This window comes from Protomyctophum parallelum, assembly GCF_964188405.1.
Source record: "Protomyctophum parallelum genome assembly, chromosome: 17".
NCBI lineage: Eukaryota > Metazoa > Chordata > Actinopteri > Myctophiformes > Myctophidae > Protomyctophum > Protomyctophum parallelum.
Genome location: NC_139719.1, coordinates 20,516,148 through 20,535,747, shown reverse-complemented (window position 1 = coordinate 20,535,747; position 19,600 = coordinate 20,516,148). Strand labels below are relative to the sequence as shown.

The 19,600-nt window shown below is 42.1% G+C and overlaps 1 protein-coding gene across 2 annotated transcripts; it reads right to left on the bottom strand.

The window, feature by feature from the left end:
- Positions 1–8,184: 8,184 nt before the first annotated feature.
- narf (nuclear prelamin A recognition factor) lies at positions 8,185–19,382 on the bottom strand. Of its 2 annotated transcripts, XM_083787297.1 has the most exons (12): positions 19,055–19,382; positions 18,272–18,344; positions 18,098–18,166; positions 17,801–17,929; positions 17,520–17,652; positions 17,211–17,345; positions 15,656–15,774; positions 15,272–15,401; positions 13,485–13,557; positions 12,906–13,043; positions 11,927–12,084; positions 8,185–9,909 (listed from the first exon to the last, which is right to left on the bottom strand). In XM_083787297.1, exons 2-12 carry the CDS (start codon positions 18,326–18,328, stop codon positions 9,647–9,649), a joined length of 1,404 nt encoding a protein of 467 aa, XP_083643423.1. In that variant the 5' UTR covers positions 18,329–18,344; positions 19,055–19,382; the 3' UTR covers positions 8,185–9,646. The 2 variants fall into 2 exon arrangements, with proteins under 2 accessions (XP_083643423.1, XP_083643422.1); XM_083787296.1 differs by lacking the exon at positions 19,055–19,382 and having other exon boundaries at positions 18,272–18,450.
- Positions 19,383–19,600: the final 218 nt, after the last annotated feature.

The window sequence follows — 19,600 nt, the reverse complement described above, 5'->3', positions numbered from 1 at the left end:
TTGTTGTTGTATAAAGAGAGTAGTTATGCAGTGCATCGACTAAAATGTCCGCATTAAACAAATCTATTGTTTAATAGTTCCGCCCTGCGCTGTACAGGCCAGACTAGTGTTGGCCTAGAGCTGGTGTAGAGTGGTACAGGCTTGATGATGATGAGGAGGAGCAGGAGGAGGAGGAATCGGATGTTATGAGAAATGGGGTGTGAATCTTGATACGGACGGTTGTGAGACTCGTGATATATCGTTTGATATTAAGCTTTTCTGGACCATAGATTCATTATCTGTGGTGTGAGTAGGCGATATGTAATAATTGTCCGTCACACACACCATATATGGTTGCCAATCCATCATGCCTTATTGTGACATCACCGTTACGTCATGGAGACCCTTAGATCTCCATATATGGATCTGACCTCGTGACATCACGTGACATCATGGAGACCCATAACGCCTCCATATATGGTCACGCTGCAACTTGAACTCTTGTTGATCTGCCCTCATCAAACCTGGGCCTGTACTCGAGACACGCTCCATATATGGCCAGTCGGCCTACAGAATTTATTCCATATGTTGATGGAATAACATGTGGCATGAGTCATGACCCCCCCATACCAAAACGCAGCAGTCTGCCGTCACCCAGGCGGATGCGTGCTTCTCGCCCTCAGGGCGTCTTTACTGGTGTATGCTAGTCAAGTATACTACAGTACGCTTTGATGTACTTTACTGGAGTATTTCCAATTTTCAATACTTTTACTTCTACTCCACTAGATCTCCACTACATCTAGACAAACATTGTACTTTTTACTCTGTTGCAATTATTTGATTCAATGATTTGAAATTCAAAACCACTTCAACCCTATAATTATATATTTTGCTTTGGCGACGCGTTGTGAGCTTGTAGATCTGCTATTTCCAGAGGATTTTTATACATGACAAACTTGTGAAATGGGAGATATACGGCATAATGAGGCACTTTAGGCTATATTTTGTACTTACTCAAGTACATTTTGAACACCAGCCTATTTCTTGGTATTGATATTTACTTATGTAATAAGTATTTAGGTATGTATAAAGTGTCAGTAGGCTTCTTCCACCATGATCATGCTGGCCTATATAGAAAACCATTAACACCACTGTTGGTTTAGATGAACATAATAATAAGACCACAGCAGTCTTTAGTTGAGTAAGCTGGTTTCAAAATCACTTCATGACACACTAATGAACTGATCGAACACAAACATTTAATAAACAATATATGGAGGGGATAAAACTGAAGTTATGTGCACGTTTTAGATGGCTTGGCATCATATCACATGCCTTTACAGTTTGCTTTATTATATGAATAGGCCTATTATGTTTACCTCAGTCCTTGGGCTACCAGCAAAGTGAGTTATGCATTCTACGGTATGTTGCTGTATAGCATCAAATTTGCGCACAAATTTCACCCCTGATGAAGGCCAGTCATGGCCAAGACGTCGTGTCACTATATGTCAGTGTTTTAAATAAATAAAACACTGTGGAGCAGAGCTGTTGTGCGGACTTCCTTTCTTTTACACATCGACCTTTGTCCAGCGCACCAGCGAGGGACTGGGTGTGCACAACCCTCCTGTAAACACTTTACACCAATTTCTGCTCCCAGACATATATTTTGCTAAAGTGGTAACCTTTCGAGCCGAAAGGTCTGAAGAAGGCTTTTTTGTCAGCCTGTATGCAGTATGCACCAAAAGCAGGATGTGGTGTCTGACTCTGTGACTCATTTAGTCAGACACAGGTTGACAAAACTGAGACAAAAAGAAAAAAAAGCACAAGCAGAGGAACAATTCAACAACGCAGCTGCATTCTGTTATGCCCCAGATGATGGGGACGGTTTATAAGAATAATGTACATTGAGAATACTCTTGTCTCCCTTCAGAATGACATAAATATGTCTGAAAATCACAGCTATTTAAAGAGGAGAGCCGTTGTGTTGTCTGAGTAGGTGAACAGTGGACACCTGTTCTGTTGATTGCCTTGTGGTTGTGGGTCAAGCCTTGGTTTATTTCTTGCTGGTGGTATGTAGTTCTTTCTAACCTGTGTAGACATAAATGAAACATATTAAAGGACAAATCCTCTCATATTCTTATTCTAACTTTTATACAGTTACTCTTTTGTTACTCTTATATTTTACACTTTTTTCTTCCCTTTTTTATTATTCCCTTTAAATTATGTATTTCCTTTCCTGTGAACATAGTAAATTACAGATTGGAGAGTAGTTCACTCAAACAATAATTTATTGAATTCCATTATCTGTAAATACTTGCCCCCTCTGCATCTCCACAGCAGTGTTCCAATGAAGATGATGAGGAGAATGACAGAGAATGAGGTCACACTTAGGACAGCCAAGATGAAATTGTCAACATGGGGAGTGTTCTCAGTATGGGACCCACAGCTGTGCGCCCGCCTTGGGCCTATAATATGACACACATTTGGAGAGATCATTTACTTGTTTGAAACGTAAAAGTATTCAACCACAAGACCTGAAGCCGATTCCACAAATGTCTTCTAATTCCTACACAGTTTTCTGGAGAAAAAAAAAACATGTGTTGCTAATGCTATATATCAGTGGTGCTCAAACGTTTTCATGTCAAGGACCCCCAAAATGATATGTAGGCTATTTCACCGCCGACACCCCCATCTCAAAATATTGAGACCACCACACGGAGTTGCACCACTCACTTCACACGGGTGTGATTTTGGTTTCTTCCTGAAAAAAAAGCCTTTGAGTCAAAAGGCCCAATCAAAATAACAACATGTTAGTGACATCATAACCCTATAGTATAACCCCTCCCACATTATCATTTTCTGTACACTTTTCTTCCTCCTAGTATAATCATAGTACCTGATGATCATGTTTTATCCAAAGCATAAATAATGCCCTGAGAATGCACATTTAGAAAAGGAAGAAAAAGGCAGCACATAGCCATGATGCTGAAAAATGAAACCAACGTTTCGACCTGTAAGGTCTTCTGCAGGGAATGACATTCCCTGAAGAAGACCTTCCAGGTCCTTGACCTTGAGTGTGCTGCCTGTTTCTCCATTTTCTATATTTACCGCCCAGGGCCATTAGCACCTCGCCAATACTGGTGCACGCCCTTCTGCTGTTTGACTACTGAGAATGCCCACGGCTTTGGGCGGGCTGTGGAGATTTTCAACTTCGGCCCTGATCCCGAAAATGGTGGGAACCGCTGATCTAAAACAAACGTCATACCAATATAACAAAATTTTTATTTTTTATTTTTTTTATTTACCTCTAACAATTAGAATTGTGCCACTGCTGTGAAACTTGTCGGATTCTGTAGAATAACTCCAGTGGCAGATGTACTGGTCTGTGTCCTCCACAGCCAGCCGAGACAGCCGCAGGGTGATGCTACATCCATGGCGGTTCCATTCAGGGTTTGGAACCGTGTCAACCCGGCCACGGTAGTTCTTATGTTCGGTCTGCTGTTGGACGGCTCCATTTAGCAAAGAGAGGTACACAACGTCTCCGTTGCCGTGGAAGCGACCCCTCAGGGAGAGCCCCTTTGGCCCAGGGAAAGATGTGGTGGAGCACTGGATCTCAGCAGAGGAGTTGACTCCCACCGAGGTGATGGCAGGTGGCTTCTGGGAAACTGTCGGGGACACAAATAGCTGGCACTGTGGACCAGTGATTCTCAAACCTTTTTTTTATTTCAAGGACTGCGATTTTAGAATGCATAGCATTAGGTCACAGACCCCCATAACTGAGTGTACAAATGGAACCAAATGGATCCACAATTCCACATATATGGGTCCATTTGTATACTCTGAGTTATAGACCGGAGCCACCTCAAGCACCATTTGGGGTCCTCGGACCCCACTTTGAGAACCACTTCTGTGTACTACAGACACACTCAAAAACACACTGCAGCTCTCACGGTCACGGTCACCAGTTATTCACTTTAATTTTAGTGTGAAAATGTACCCAAATCCATTTGTGACTAAATTGGTTCAACCTTTGCACTCTCAGAGATGCAGCCTGTACTGGTGATTGTACTGTGCAAAGCGCCAGAAGTGAGCATGATTCATATTCATATAACACATGCATATTCTTTCTAAAGATGAAGAGTTTGAGACTGCAAAGGAAGTGACGGATATGTCCTTGACGTTATCTTCCTTTAATCATAATCAATGCTCTCTCTCTCTCTCTCATACACTTTAATTACACACATCATCTGTTTTGATAAACACTAACAATAATGACTTTTAGATCAATGATAATGGACTGTCTACAGTACTAAAACTACAGCAGTGTAGACAACCCCACCAGGAGAGTTCAGATGAAGTTAACACTGCGCATTGTGTCTAGGCAGGGACCAACCACTAATATACAGTAGGCACACACTCACCTGTCCCAATGACCACTACAGGTGTGCAGACTAGTAATCCCACAAAGCTCCACATCTCCATCTCTCAACTTGGGCTGCAGGGACCTCTGTAAGACCTCTAGCTAGTCGTCTGTGAGACAGTACAAAGTCTCAAAAGCACATAAGGCCTACTGTCTGCAAGTGTGACATGCCGAGGAAGTGTATTTGTGATTTGCGTCATTTGCGTTTGTGGTTACTGTAGTGACTTGTGTCACACGACGAGAGAGATGAGAGAGATTGTGTGCGTATATACAATACGTGCACCAAACTGCTACACCTCTTGAATGACTTAATGTTGAAATATTTGTCTTTTACAAACCATTATTGTGTACTTTTAAGTCTAATACCAATTTGAGATGTTATCAAGCATTTGGCCTATATATATAGTGACAATAACCGCTAACCTCAGAACAGTGTGAACCAGTTAATATCCTTTTTGTTTTTGGCTTTTCTGCCAATAATATGGCAAACATATGGTAAATAAAACCAAAGCAACCAAATGTATGTACCACTTACCTGTCGAATTACTCTTCGACCAAAAGGGCCTGCATGACATGATAAGGTCCATTATATAGATATATTCCACTGTTATGTTCTTAGCTTACGCATGTTTCATGATAACTACTTTGTATATAATGTACTTTATTGCTTAATGTAAATCGCTCTGGATTAAGAGCGTCCTGCTAAATGGCTAAATTGTCCAGATGGAAATCAAAAGTAGTTTAAGGCAGCGATGGCCGAACGGTTTGCGGAGCGGTGTTGATACCGGAACGTCGCCAGTTCGCATCCCCGGACCGGCACGTTAAAATTACCACCACTGAAGTGCCCTTGAGCAAGGCATTGAACCCCTACCATGAAATGTTCTATGAGCAGGGTGTGGCTGTAAACAAGACCTTGGCTTAGTCCACTTCCCTGGGTAAACAAAGAACTTTGCTTTGCTTTGTAGTAGAGATGCATAGGAACAGAGAATAAATCTATATTCTCAAAGCCTTAATTGTTGCCCCAGCAAATCATTTGCTGCATCGGCCGCTAAGGCTTTGTTAAGAGGTTTTAGTATTTTTAATATACTGCAGCTGCAGATAAACAGACGTATTTCAGGCCATCATCCGGGATAAAGTATCTAAGAAATCTTAGATACTTTTGCCCTAGGTAATCTGTAACGATTAAGGGTGATTCTTTCCTACAGCCCCCTACAGGCAAAAAGATAAGTGAGGAGGATTACTTGTAAAACCGAAATGTGTTGTTTCTTTTAAAACATCCTTGTGGTTTCTGTTACAAAAACAAAGAGAACTAAAGATCAGAATCTGTGAACATAAAAGTAACATCAGAAACCATGATGAAAAGGTGACATACAGTATATGGGTTAAACTTTAACCCATATATTTGTCACCTTATCTTTAAACCACTTTAAACATTTATATTTAAACCACTTTAACCATTGGCGGCGGTGGATCAGGGGTAGAGTGGCTGGATGGTAACCGCAAGGTTGCCAGTTCGAACTCGGGCTGCCCCAGAGTTAGTGTCGAAGTGTCCTTGAGCAAGACACTGAACCCCTAATTGCTCCTGATGTGCTGGCTGGTGCCTTGCATGGTTTCCACCGCCATCGGTGTATAGTATGAATGTGTGTGTGAATGGGTGAATTGTAATGCACAATCCATGTAAAGCACCTTGGATAAAGGCGCTATATAAATGCACCATTTATTTACCATGCATTTAACCATTATTTTAAACTTTAGCATAGCAAGGCACCGGGTGCTGCCCTACGACAGTAAACAGAATTGTTTAACAACGTTACACACTGTCAGCATTTGTGACACAAAATGTTAATTGAATCTGACCAGAGAGAGATTGAAGCTTGAACAAAGGCTGCCAATTTGTTTTGGTGTGCATCTGTGCGACAACACAACATAGGAACTCATAAACTCTACATTTGCAGACAACCATTCTCAGCATTTGCACACGTTTAGGGGTGGGACGATTCTTTTACCTCCCAATTCGATACAATATTGATACCTAGGGTGCCGATTAGATTTACTAGAATTCGACCGGTCTCACTCTAGTGCCACGCCATGCCATCCAGGTGGCCAGTGTACTGTACCATACTGTAGCAGGCTGTACTGTACCGTACCAGGCTGTACTGTACCATACTGTACTGTAGCAGGCTGTACTGTACCAGGCTGTACTGTACCGTGCCATACTGTACTGTACCGTGCCATACTGTAATGTGCCATACTGTACTATACCATACTGTACAGTAATGCACCATACTGTACCGTATTGTACTGTGGTGCTGAGTTCTTCTTTTAATGCTTTCAGCATTCCTGACTGAGATCAAAACGTTGAAAGCGTCAATAATAATTTAAAAAACTGGAGCCGAGAACCAGTGTGCAGATTTTATGATTTTCTACTGTTGATCTGTCATTTGTCCAGCACCTAAATAGCCTCACCTGGCCTCGCTCAGAGCAGATATGACTGCTATTCTGAGTTCAATTAACATTGGGATTTAGCCATGTACACAACATACAGTACTTTATAATGTCGTAAACCTATTCACCACTTGTTGACAAAAATGACTTAAGGCAGGGGTCTTCAAAGCTTTTACAACGAGCCCTTAGCTGAGAGAGATGAAGCAGGGACCTGGGCCCCCACTACATATTGTAATGTTAAAGGAGAATTTCGGGCTAGAAGGCTTTCTTACCTTTTATTTGTAGTTGTTACATCCCCACCAAAGAGGTCCAGGTGTTATTTTGTGCAAAAACGCATTATTGGCCATTTTCCCTACCCTAAGCCCTCGATGTGGCGTTTTCGATGGAAATAAGCGAATTAGCACTAAACCCAATGCCCCATAGAGCGTCGCAGTCCCACCCCCTCGAGAGACTCGGAAAAGAATTCCCCGTTAATTTTCCTCATAAGACTTTTCAAAAAGTATTTCTTTAAAGACGTTTACGCTGCAGACAAAGCCAACACATTGTTTTGAGCCAAACAAAGAATTAGAAAACGGCAGGTTACAAATTTATTTTTGTTTTTATTCTTTGTAATTATTTGTTTGGTCCAAAATATTGTGTATTGTGTCATGATTTGTCACAACTCGAGTTGGCTTTGTATGACGCTTATAAATAAATACTTTTTGAAATGTCTATGGGAAAAATGCATTGGGAATTATTTCCTGGGCCTGGCATCGTGGGGGCGCGAATGCGACGCTCTATTGAGGGCTTATGGTAGGGGAAATAGCCAATAATGCGTTTTGCACAAAATAACACCTGGACCTCTTTGGTGGGGACGTAACAACTACAAATAAAGCCCAAAATGTTCCTTTAATGTGCATTTTTAGACATTTTACCACTTAAATCCTCAATACTTAATAAACCTAACCCCTAGCACTTTACTTGACTTTCCCCCTTTGCAGAAAATAGCCACGCTCTACATGGTTGCAGTGCGAGGCGTTTCTTTCCCCCCCCTTTAGATTTAACCCCTTGTTGAAGACACCTGCCTTAGGTAGTGGGTTCATAGTATATTAGCCTGCCGCGGCCAGACTCATAGCAAGGATTCACTGATGTTTCCTCCCCGCATAGAGGAAACATCATCCTATGAGTCTGGCCAAGTATATGACTGATTGTATAACAAATGTACCTAGACAAGGTGGCTTCATATTATACGACTTATAGGGTGGTTCATATCACTGGAGGGGAAGACATACAGATCTTTAACAGTGGATGACATTTGATTTCAACATCTTTCATCCAGAAATGACACCACAGCCGTTCACTTCTTCGAACATTTTAGTGCTCAACAGTCAACATGTATGACATGTATGAAGTAGAACACACAAAGCATAACAATACAAATATAATTGTTTGGAGACGTTTTTGTCTAACGAGAAGGACGAAATAATACAACTTTAAAAGTGACAAATGAAAGAGCTGTGATGAATAGAGCTGAGCCAGAAGACAGAGCTCTCTGTCTAGTGTCTGTCTACCGAGCAGTCTTTGACCGACAGAATACGTTTGCGGATACAAGCGGCCAAAAATGAGTTTTTTCAGACGGGTTAAGCGGTTAAGCTTAAGCGGTTCGAGCATCTAATAAGGATGCCTCCCGAGCGTCTCCCTAGGGAGGTCCTCGATGCACGTCCCACTGGAAGGAGACCCTCCGAGGCAGACCAAGGATCAGATGGAGGGATTATATCTCCAAAGTGACCTTGGATTGCCTCGGGACCCCGCGACCCAACTACGGATAAGCGGTTGAAGATGGATGGATGGATGAAATGAAAGAGTCCTGTACCGCTTCAAGGAATTTTAGATTCTTCATTTGGACGGCTGAACAAAACACTGGATTGGTAAAAAACAAATGACGACTTGTGTCAAATCATAGTATTTAAAGCAGTGCAGAGGCGGGAGATACTATTAAATATCATACAGCAGCACCAGTTTTTGCTATTTAGCTGATGCACTATAAAATCATCAGTGTTAATAAGGCGGTGAACAAATGGAACCAATTGGACTCGCAAGGGTCCATTTGGTTCTGTTTGTTCACTCTGACTTAAGTTGACCCTGAGGATTTTGTGTACCTTTGCTCTAACTGAAATCACATGCATTTCAACTGCAGTCATCTTTACACACCGATACACAACAATACAGACACAGATTTACCTACGGTAGACTAACATCATGGTCTAAATTGGACCATCTGATTTCTAGTACGACTGGCTCCCAAATGTACATTTAGTTCCTTAATCTCCAGTTGCACCAAATAGGCCTACTACTAAAAAAATCATTTGTGGCTTATTGCTCTGTTGAGATTAGCATGGATAGTTGCAATCCACAACCAACCAATAGCTAAGAAAGAAATGCTGGAGGAAATAGTTACCAGAGAATTATTGTGACCTTGTACCCAACAGTTTCTTTATTCCCAGCACAAAAGTCTGAGATGATACACTCCCACTGTAGTGTTTCTTCCCCTCAGCAGTTTATAGGAAATGTGTGTGGCTTTGCACTGTGGAGGACGCACATTTCTACAGCCTTTGGCAGGACAGTGGCCATTTGTTAAATCAGCAGGAGACATTGCCCTCCTGTGGCCGAAGGGAGGAATGTCAACTTTGAATGGTCCTCAGCTTATATCTTATGGACGCACCCGGTGGAAATAGTATTGGCACCGAATATTAGCTTCATATTTTGACGGAAGAACGCGTTTCCACTCAATATGAAGCACTGAGTGCTCACACTCACACATCCTCACCACTGTATGTGTGGGGGCTGTGTGTGTAGCTGACTGTGATGCCTGTACTCCGTGCTCCTGTACTCTGTGTGCAGGAGAGCGTTGGCCTGCTTGGAGTCTTGGCCCTCCAGCCAGTCTTGATAAAGGGTGTGCAGGCTGGGATTGTGCTCCGGAAGACGTACCGGGAGGCTGCTGTACGCCTCCTCCATCTGCTGGACCAGGGCCTTGTCCGGCCGACCCGCTACCTCGCTCTCTGCCTGGCCACGGCCACTCAGACAGCCTGGGCATGAGGAGGACACACGGGCAGAGAGAAGGAAGAAGAGGGCGTTCAAAATGACCAGCTGCCATGACCAGCTACAAGCTTGAAAAAACAATATGCCGAAATATGTACGAGCTCACAGCGCATTGTGAACTTGTAGAGCTGACATTTTCAGCATGTGATACCACCGCACTGGCACATGATTAAGGTTATGTTAATCGTGAAAATATCAACTGAAACGTGTCTGAAACCCAATAATGACAGATCGAAGGAGTATTTTTTTACTTAAATCTAATTATAGTACAGGTTCGTGATATCTGATACCATGACGCTGTCTGAAAATAACTGATTCTCTGTGACAACTAACAAAGTATAAAGAATGACGTTGTAGTCCTATGTATTGATTATGTATGTACTTACTTACTTTTTTTTTACTTACTTTTGAGCCAATAAACCTAATACCTAATGCAACCATGTGGTTGTATTAGTATTGCTAACACAAACGTTTATTTGAAAATGTCATCAAAACCTATTTCCAGGCCGCTATTTCCCTACTTCCTTCACAGGTAGGGTGGCCAGACGTCCGGTTTCACGCCGGACAGTCCGGTTTTAGACCCACCTGTCCTCCTCCCACCTCAACCTCTGGCCGGACACATAATTGTCCGGTTTTTTGTGATATACAGTGCTTGTGTCATTTACTGTCATAGTCTGTCATTTACGTCGTCTGCCTGGGTATTAAAATCTCCGCAGCGCTGCTCAGCTCCGCCTCCGCAGCGAGCCGGCCACACTGTCTTAAAAAGAGAGAGGCTAGTGGAGACGTTCAGAGTGTTGCCATGTCCGCTTAATTATAAGCGACTTTGGGCTTGTTTTATATAATAGGCTACTAAGCCTAGTCAGGCTTCTTTTGGGCTTGTTTTCATAGACATGGTTGCTTGGATCTCTTCCAAAACCTGGCAACACTGCCAGTGGGTATGTTTGTTGTGCTCTCACAATCACTTTAGTATAGTTAATGCAGAGATAAACAAACCAAATATGCCGAAATGAAAAACTACATTTAATGAGCAATGGAGCAAGGAACTCGACATCATAAAGAAAGGGAGGCTGTGTGAACATATAGGCTACTGTCATCATTCTATGTCCCACACCGATGACCATAAAACTGTATAAAAAAACCCACAAGAAAGAGATTAAACATAAAACATATCTAAACATGAAATAAAATAAATTGATTATAAAATGAATGGCCTTTGTGGTACCCTATAATTTAAAAAGGTTAATTTAATTAGCAAATATATGTTCTCTGTGGACATAATGCTGGAGATGATGGTGGTGAAAATCAGGTGCAATAGTAGTAGTAATAATATTAATATATGGGGGGGGGGGGGGGGTCGGGGGAGCGAGCCCCGCAAAAGTGTCCTCCTTTCTGAGGTCTTGCAGGTGGCCACCCTATTCACAGGTGTTACCGATTATACCAATTAAGGCTCTGTTCCATTTAGTGTGTAGTTGTTCTCACATTTTTTAATTTTAAGGACCCCCATAACACACACACCGGTACAGGGCCATTTGGAACCCACTCAAGGACACTTTGAGATCCACTGGGGTAGCAGTGTTTCCAGTTAGCCAACATGCACAATAGCAGCACCCTGACTCTGTTTGACCGGAATGGAACAGAGCCTTCATTAGTATCATCGGTAACACCTGTGAAGGAAGTAGGGAAGGGGCCCCGAGTTCTTTCCAAAATGGCGTGTGTGCCAGTGTTGTTTTTGGCAGCAAATTTTAGTTTTAGTCATATATAAAAAGTAATGACTTTTACTGGATCTCTTGTCCACTATAGTCCCTTCCTAACATTTTAGTATAGTTTTTATTTGTTGACGAAATTGTCAGTATATTTAGTCTTAGTTTTAGTCATCATAGCTTAGTTTTCATCAGTGGAAAAAGGTAGTCGATGAAAATAAATTGTCTTAGTTTTAGCCGACGAAAACAACACCGGTGTGTGTGTGTGTGTGTGTGCTGTGCATAGAGCCCATTGTCACGTTACCTCCGGGGCAGGACAGCACCTCCACCAGGTGGTAGGGCACGCGGCCCTTCCTCATGCGGTGCACCAGCGTCTGGATGTTCCTGAAGCCGTAGACGGCGGCAAACTGCAGCAGGGTCTCTCCGTCCCGCTCCAGAGTCACTTCCTGGAAGTCACGGTTCCTACAGCACACGGTACAATTCTCACCCTTTGTCAGACTTCTGATTGGTCCCTGACTGACTAACCAGCAGGCTCTTTCGGACTTGTTCCACCCTGCTACCGCGTTGTTCATGTTGAATTTGCTATAACATCATTTTTTGGAAAAAACTCAAAACAAACATGATATGCCCAGGCAGTCACCATGCTGCACCTGTGATGTTCCATTTTACTGACAGCAAGTTTAAAATAAGAATTGAACACACAGAATATCGATACAAAGCAATTGAAAAACACGTTATTTCAATGGTAGTGGATGTAGAGAAAGGATTTTTGTCCAACCATGAAACGGCAACCAATGGGTGCGAAGAGGGGCACAACCATGGGCGGGACTTGACAAAGGTTGAATTCTCAGGGTTAATTTAAGCTATTAAGTATTTTTGTGCAAAGATGTGCCATTTTAAAATAGCCAATGCTAAAATCAAAAATGGCACAGATGCCAGTTTCAATGGGTTTAAGCTGTACTCGGCGAGATTTAACGCCTACCTGTCCCGGGACGTCACTCATGTATTTTGCATTGATTATGTTTCTGCATACTGTACAGTCATGGCCATGCTTTGATCACAAGATCCTGGCCCAATTGAGTGTACACAAACATTGAATTGTGCAAATGTTGCATAATTTACCGTTAGCTGAATGACCCAAATTGTCCACTGTGTTCAGTGTGTTGTCTGGCATATGTTGGAACTGTCTAATTATTAGCAGTATTATTTTCAATTCTGTTCTATTCTTTGTCTTGACTCCTTGTACATCCCTTACAATCGCACCTCCCACCTGCTCCTCTCACCTGAGGGTCTTGTATGTGATCTCATGAACGTCAAGACCAAATAGTTCTTTGGCAGCGTGTTTGAAGACGTGTTCTAGAAAGCCTTCGGAGCCACGTCCCTCGTATCTCACCAGCCCAGGATCACCAGCCTCTCCCAACCTATACAGGACAAGGGAACAGTTATACACTGCTGTGTGGCTTGACTGGCTTCCCCCCCAGTAGGCTACCTTCACATTCAGTAGATCCCGTGATCTTTTGTGGCCAGATTCTTTGGGGTCTAGTAGGACTATAGTAAATAATAAAATAAAATAATCGCTATAAAATGTTGTAAAGAAATACACATTTAGACCCCTAAAAACAGCTAAAATCCCTAAAACGAAAGAAATCGGCAAAAAGAATTACTCATCTTTTACTTTCTCTAATAAACTAAAACATGAACCTTGGTTGAAAAAAACTAAAGTTGTCCTTTAACTTGGTTTAGCGGGGAAAACCCCTTTTTTTTAAGTCTATGGGAAAAATGAATGGGGAATTATTTCCTGATGCCCTCATCGTTCTGAAAGGGGTGGCGGCGGGACTGCAACGCTCTTTTATAGCACTTACACATGATCTAGTGGAACTGAATCCAGCTCCTCCACGGACACCTGCCTCTGCTCCATCATGTAGAAGATCTCCCCTGCAACAGAGCAGACATTTAGACCTGAGGACGATTCTACAAATGCCTTTTGCATTTTCTTCCACGGAACAGTGCACTAAACCTTATGTGCACTGTTCCGTAGAAGTGCGTCAATGTTATCAGTTACTGGGGAAGTCTGAAGTTAAGACAATTTGACCTGAGATCAGATTCCAAAAATGTCTTCTACATCCTGACAGTTTTCTGAAAAAGCTATGTTTCTATGTCAGTCGTTCTTCGATTTTAAAAAAATAGCAGACCTACAAGCTTGTAGCGTGCCACTCGGTGGCGTGCTATGAGCTTGTAGATCTGTTATTTTTTAAAGCATAACATAATGCGAACACCAAAAGGGGTTCCTGCCCAAAATGGGTTAAGATATTGATTCCACAGAAAAGGGAGTTAGAATGAATCTCAGGTAAGTGTACCAGCTTGCCTGATTGAGTCATCAGTATTAGGAAATATGCCCATATATTCATGTCATGTGTCTGCTCTATCAGTACTGTATAATCAGTTAACCTGAGTTTAATGGAAGGTTGGATAAAGTAAGATAATGGAATAAGGGTAAATGTGGCATAGGAATAGATCAGTGGTTCTCTAAATAAATGGCTTGTATATTTCAGTTAAATAATGCCTGGGCTTGATATAATTTGTTGCACGTAGTAGGCTATCGTGCAATGAATTAAATCAAGCCCTTAACAGTCACGATTTAACAAAGGCATTTTATTTATATTTTAAAAACATTTTCCCATGGACATGGAAACATATGCCATGGACCACTAGTAGTCCGTGGACCATCGGTTGAGACACAGTTTGTATCAGTTGTTTTTTTTGTTTTGTTTTTGTAATGTATTGAATATACAGTAGGTCTTAAAAAAAGGGGCGGCACTATGATTGAATGATTTAAGTGTGTATCCTATAATATAACCTGTGCCCAAATGAATAAAATAAAAAAAATTAAGAGAGAAACGGTGGTATGTATAGACATGGGATGCATTGCATAGCAAGTGCCACGAAAGCACTAATCTTAGCCCATATCCCATCCCAACACAACAGTGGTACCCTGGTTGATTCTTAGTGGTGGTTTGACAATGAGTTGAAAACACCTGCGCCAGGCGAAAGAAATGAGAAGTGAAATAAGAAACCATGTCTTGCTTAAGAAGGAAACGGGAAATGAGACGAAAATGGAGACAGCAGACAGAGATTTGTTGAAAAGGGTAGAAAAGGAAATGCACTGAAACTGAATAATTACAGTCATGACACCAGGAACCCAATCCTAACCCTCCCCCCTTGCAAGAATGTAAAGTGCGATAATAATAATGATGAAATGTATTATTAATAGAGCTGAAGGAACAAACTGTAGCTCCCCGTTAATGGTAATATAAACACACAGTCGGTGGTACTGACACATCTGATGAGGAATTTGAATACGTACAAGATTAACTTGATGATAATACAGTAACTACTAATCATTGTAACTAGTTTTACCTGTTAACTCACGTCGGTAGCATCACCACATGTTTGTGCTTCGTCACGTAGCGTGACACGCCACAAAAGTAACATATTTTTAACTGAAAATAGGGTCTACGTGAGTCACGTCGACATGATTTATTAGTCAAACATTAGTCATGTTGACACCAATTGTTTTTGTCAAGCGGCGTGGCCGTGCGATGTGGCGCAAGGATGAGGTAGAGATGATGAGGAGAGATATGGTTCAGACCTGAGGTAAGGACACAGTCGACGTCCCTGCTCTCCAGCAGACTGTTGTAGAATTCCTCTCGGACCGCCTCCAACTTCTTATCAAAGCATGGAGCCACCACCACATGGTACAACTTGTCTGCACTCAGCTTCTGCTCGGAAATGAAAAGAATCGGAATCAGGAATTCGGATCTACGGCTATGTTCAGACTGGCAGCCCATTTCTAATGTCGGCAGACCATGGAAGATTTTGTTCAAATTGGCTATTTAGGACAACGCTCTTGCTGATATGACACCCTCCAAAATCCCAGACGATATAGTCTAATAACACTGTCATTATGATATCGACATATTGCCCAGCCCTACCAATGCCATACACCATGAAAGCGTACAGCCTATATGCTGACCTGCTGCTTGGAGAAGTAGTCTTTGACCAGACAGCCCATGATCTGCTGAGAAGATCTGGCTGTGCAGATGTGAGGGGTGACCAGACTGCCCAGGATACGCTCAGCATACCGAATCCATCCTGAACAAACACACAGACACGCACAATCCAAGCTATAGTCTGGTAACATTTATAGGGGTTTAAATCAAATAAGAAAATAATTCAAATTGTACTAGCCTATATTCCTGAAAAACACAAGACTATACACAACTGCGTAATCATACCGGCAAATATTAAACTATAATTATGAAATGATGTTAAAAATGGACAGAGCAAGGTCAATATTAAGGGTATGGATGTATGCATTCAGGCAAAAGGTTGATGAACAAAATCAAACGAGAGGCAGGGAACATTCTGCACTCTTGGCTGCTGGTATCTCTGGTGGAGGGAGTGGTGTGAGCTCGCCAGTCTATCTCTCTCCAACAGCACTCCACTGCTATCTCTCCCCTCGCTAAAAGAAGCTCTCTCTCAGCCTCTTTACAAAATGTGGCCCGCAACCACAGGCTATACAGGGAAGGGGTAAGACAAGAGGGCGAACAAATACATTATGTATAATATTAGAATAGGAAGGCATGTACCCGCACAGAGAGCGAACATGGGGTTGGGAAATTAAAGGACACGTTTAGCCCATTGACTGACTCATGGTATACTATATGTACATCAGTGATGTAAATAGGTTTTCAATGTAATGAGTCCCGGGATGCAGGGATGGTCTTTTAGATGAGTCCCAGGGACATTTTATGTCATATTTTGCAATTTTTTACAAATTGCATTTAACTCCCATTTCATTTTATATGGTTATAATGTGGTTATATTCATGTAGAAAAGAGAAGAAGAAATGATTATTATAACTAAAGCTAGCAAAATAAACTAGAATAAAAAAAACAGTACTGTAGTACAGTAGTGCATCCCGTGGATGCAGAGGTCGTTCTTTTATTGCGTCCCTTAACTATAAACTGCATTTTGGGATGTACCCTATATATATATTTTTTTTAAGATATTTTTTTGCGGCTTACGCCTTTATTGATTTTTTAAGGGATAGAAAGTAGGCTGACAGGAAACGGGAGAGAGATGGGGGGATGACATGCGGTAAAGGCCGTGTCGGGTCCGGGAGTCGAACCCGCGGCACACCGCGACTGGATCACCAGTCCGGTGCCCAGACCGTTACGCTACGGCCTGGGCCGATGTACCCTATTTTAATCTCTGATACATCAGTCCCTGTAGAAAATATATTTTAACATCCATGGCTTTTTAAATGGTGACCAAAATACAGCTTGAGAAGCATATACGTTTGAGGTCTGTATATCTATCACCTGAAAGTGTCAATTAATAATATCGTCTTAGTTACAAACAGCGATGTGATTTGAAGAAGAAAAAACCCATCTGCATTCATTAATATCCAGCGATATTCAACGGGCTAAACATGCCAGAGCAGCCAGACCCCCGGTGTGGTTCTTTAAAAGAAAGGAAATGAGAAAGGGTACTGGGACCATTAGCAGATGAGAAGGCAGATTAACCTGGGCAAGATGAGGTAAACATGGGCAAGGCGTGGGAGTCATGGTTCCTCCTGCGGTACCTCTGAACAAACTCCCTCTGACTCTCCAGGATACTGAAGCCTGCCGCCAGAGTGGTGTCAAATACGTACTGCACTCCTACGGAAGAAACGCATGGAGAGAACGAGGGAGGGAGAGTGAGACAAAACGGGAAAATGAGGCAAGAGAGGTGAGTGTTGAGCATCCACGATAGATACCAATGGGCACAGCACAGTTTTTAACACACACATATTATATTCTTCTGACACACACACACACACCCACACCCCTTACCTAGACTCTTGAGGAAGCCACAGAGCTTGTGGGTGGCCTCGGGAATGTCGAGGCCAAACTTGACAGCAAAGAAAGGCAGAGACTGGGGACACACTGAGACGACCAGCACCTTGTGTTTGGACACATCACACTTCTATGACGAGGACAAAAAGAGACAATATGGTAGAGACAAATAACCTTTATGAAAGGTGTAATGCCTGATTTACGTATAGTCGGTTGCGCATCGGGTCACGCATCAAAGATTGCCGATCTACAAGCATATGTGTGGTCCTGTAGTGTACCTTATTGAGGGCCAGAACTTGGTTCACCTCCTCCAGGCTCTGTTGAGATATCTTCTGGCTCTCCTCCTCCGACACACAGCCCTCACAGGACAGACAGGCACTTAGCAACACGGGAGACCCTTCACTCACCTGAGAACACGACAGAGAGGGTGGTGTGTGGAGGAACCCATGTTTTAATTGTGTGTAGCCATGTAACAAACTTTTGATATATACTGAATCGTGCAACAGAAAGCATATGGGGAGATTATGATAAGTCTGCAATATATTTCTACTAAAGAAACAAAAAAATGTCAATACCTCTCCATTGGATTCATGTTTCTCTTGGAGGGAGCTGACGTCATCATCGTCACTCTGTTTCTTGTTGCACTGCAAATTGAACATTTACAGACAGAAATGTAAAGTAAGCAAAATGTTACACTTTCGCCCCACAGTCATACACAATACAATTACATAATGTCACAGAAGCTTTACCTGTTTCGTGCAGTTCTCACACTTCTCCTTGCGCTTTGCTATGCTGAGCTCGGCCATCTTTCTTTGAGATTGTCTGTGAATAATAGAATACCACACACAAATAGAACATCACAAATCAGTGTTCAGTTCCTCGGTGACACAAAGCAGTTCTGAGAGCGCTCGCTGAGGGCTGACGATGACTGTCGTCTGTCGATATATATTTACTGTACACACACACAGTTTTGTTTCCTCAACTCCACCCTAGACTAGAGCTCAGAGCTACTGTCCAATCAACAGCCACAGCAGGTAACCAGCTTTATAACAGTGAGTAGTTTCCCGTCATCAAAATACAATGGCTCACAGTAATTATATACACAATGACAACATAAGAGCCACAAATCTCCTTGGTACATCACAACACGTTATGATTGTATGAGGGGAAAATAAGACATGTGTGGACATGTTTTACCACAAACAATATTTGGATGTCACAGTCTCTAATTACATCAAAAATTGATAAATGTATGAACTGTATGATCCTCCCAGAGAGCAGAACACACATAATTCCTCTCTAGCCTTCTTCTCATGTTATGTCTGAATCAACAACACGTTAATAATCAAACCCAACATAAGTGTGTGACAGAATTAAGACATGGGATTTCTTTGTATAATTCATATTATATTTATCTAGGGAGTGAAAATCCTGCTGGTAACCTTAGGTAAACCTTTCAACTGCATGGCAGTATAGTATAGTTCAATAAGCATTACAATCCTGACAATTCAATTCAATTAATCTCGACTCACCGGTTGATTTCTGTGGTATTAGTGGTATTGTTATGATTTCAGACAAAGACATGGAGGCATAGAAGTCACAAGGACAGCGCCACTTTGGTACGACACGGCCAGGTGAACTCAAGTATTAGTCATCCAGACAATTCTGAAGAATCTGAGGTTAAATCGGACAGGTTTACCATCGCTGCCTCTATAGTAAATAGAACTCGGCCGGGCACCGTTAAGACGCCTATATATATAGCGATCTAAATTTCGTTTACAATTCGGGGGTTATTGATAAATGTCATGAAGCTTCTTCTTCAGCACGTCTGACATCTGACTCCATTGTGTGTTGTGTTCACCGGCGGCTCGCCATGGACAGGGGCGCATGCGCAGAACCGCACTGTTACGTGCGAAAGTATTAATAATATAATTAATACAATACACTACAATAATAAATAACACAATTATAGACAATATTATTATTAATAGTATGATAAATAATATGTATCTTTTAATAAAAATGCACATGGCAAAACGCTTTGCAAAAAAGAACGAATCTACAAGCAAACTTGCGGG

What these genes read in the sequence shown, in the direction of transcription:
- narf (XM_083787297.1), bottom strand. Translation starts at nt 18,328, where the DNA reads ATGGCCGAGCTCAGCATAGCAAAGCGCAAGGAGAAGTGTGAGAACTGC. An exon ending in GTGAGAACTGCACGAAACAG is followed by an intron (nt 18,167 to 18,271) that starts GTAAAGCTTCTG and finishes TTCAATTTGCAG; the next exon opens with TGCAACAAGAAACAGAGTGA. An exon ending in ATCACATACAAGACCCTCAG is followed by an intron (nt 12,085 to 12,905) that starts GTGAGAGGAGCA and finishes CGTGTGCTGTAG; the next exon opens with GAACCGTGACTTCCAGGAAG.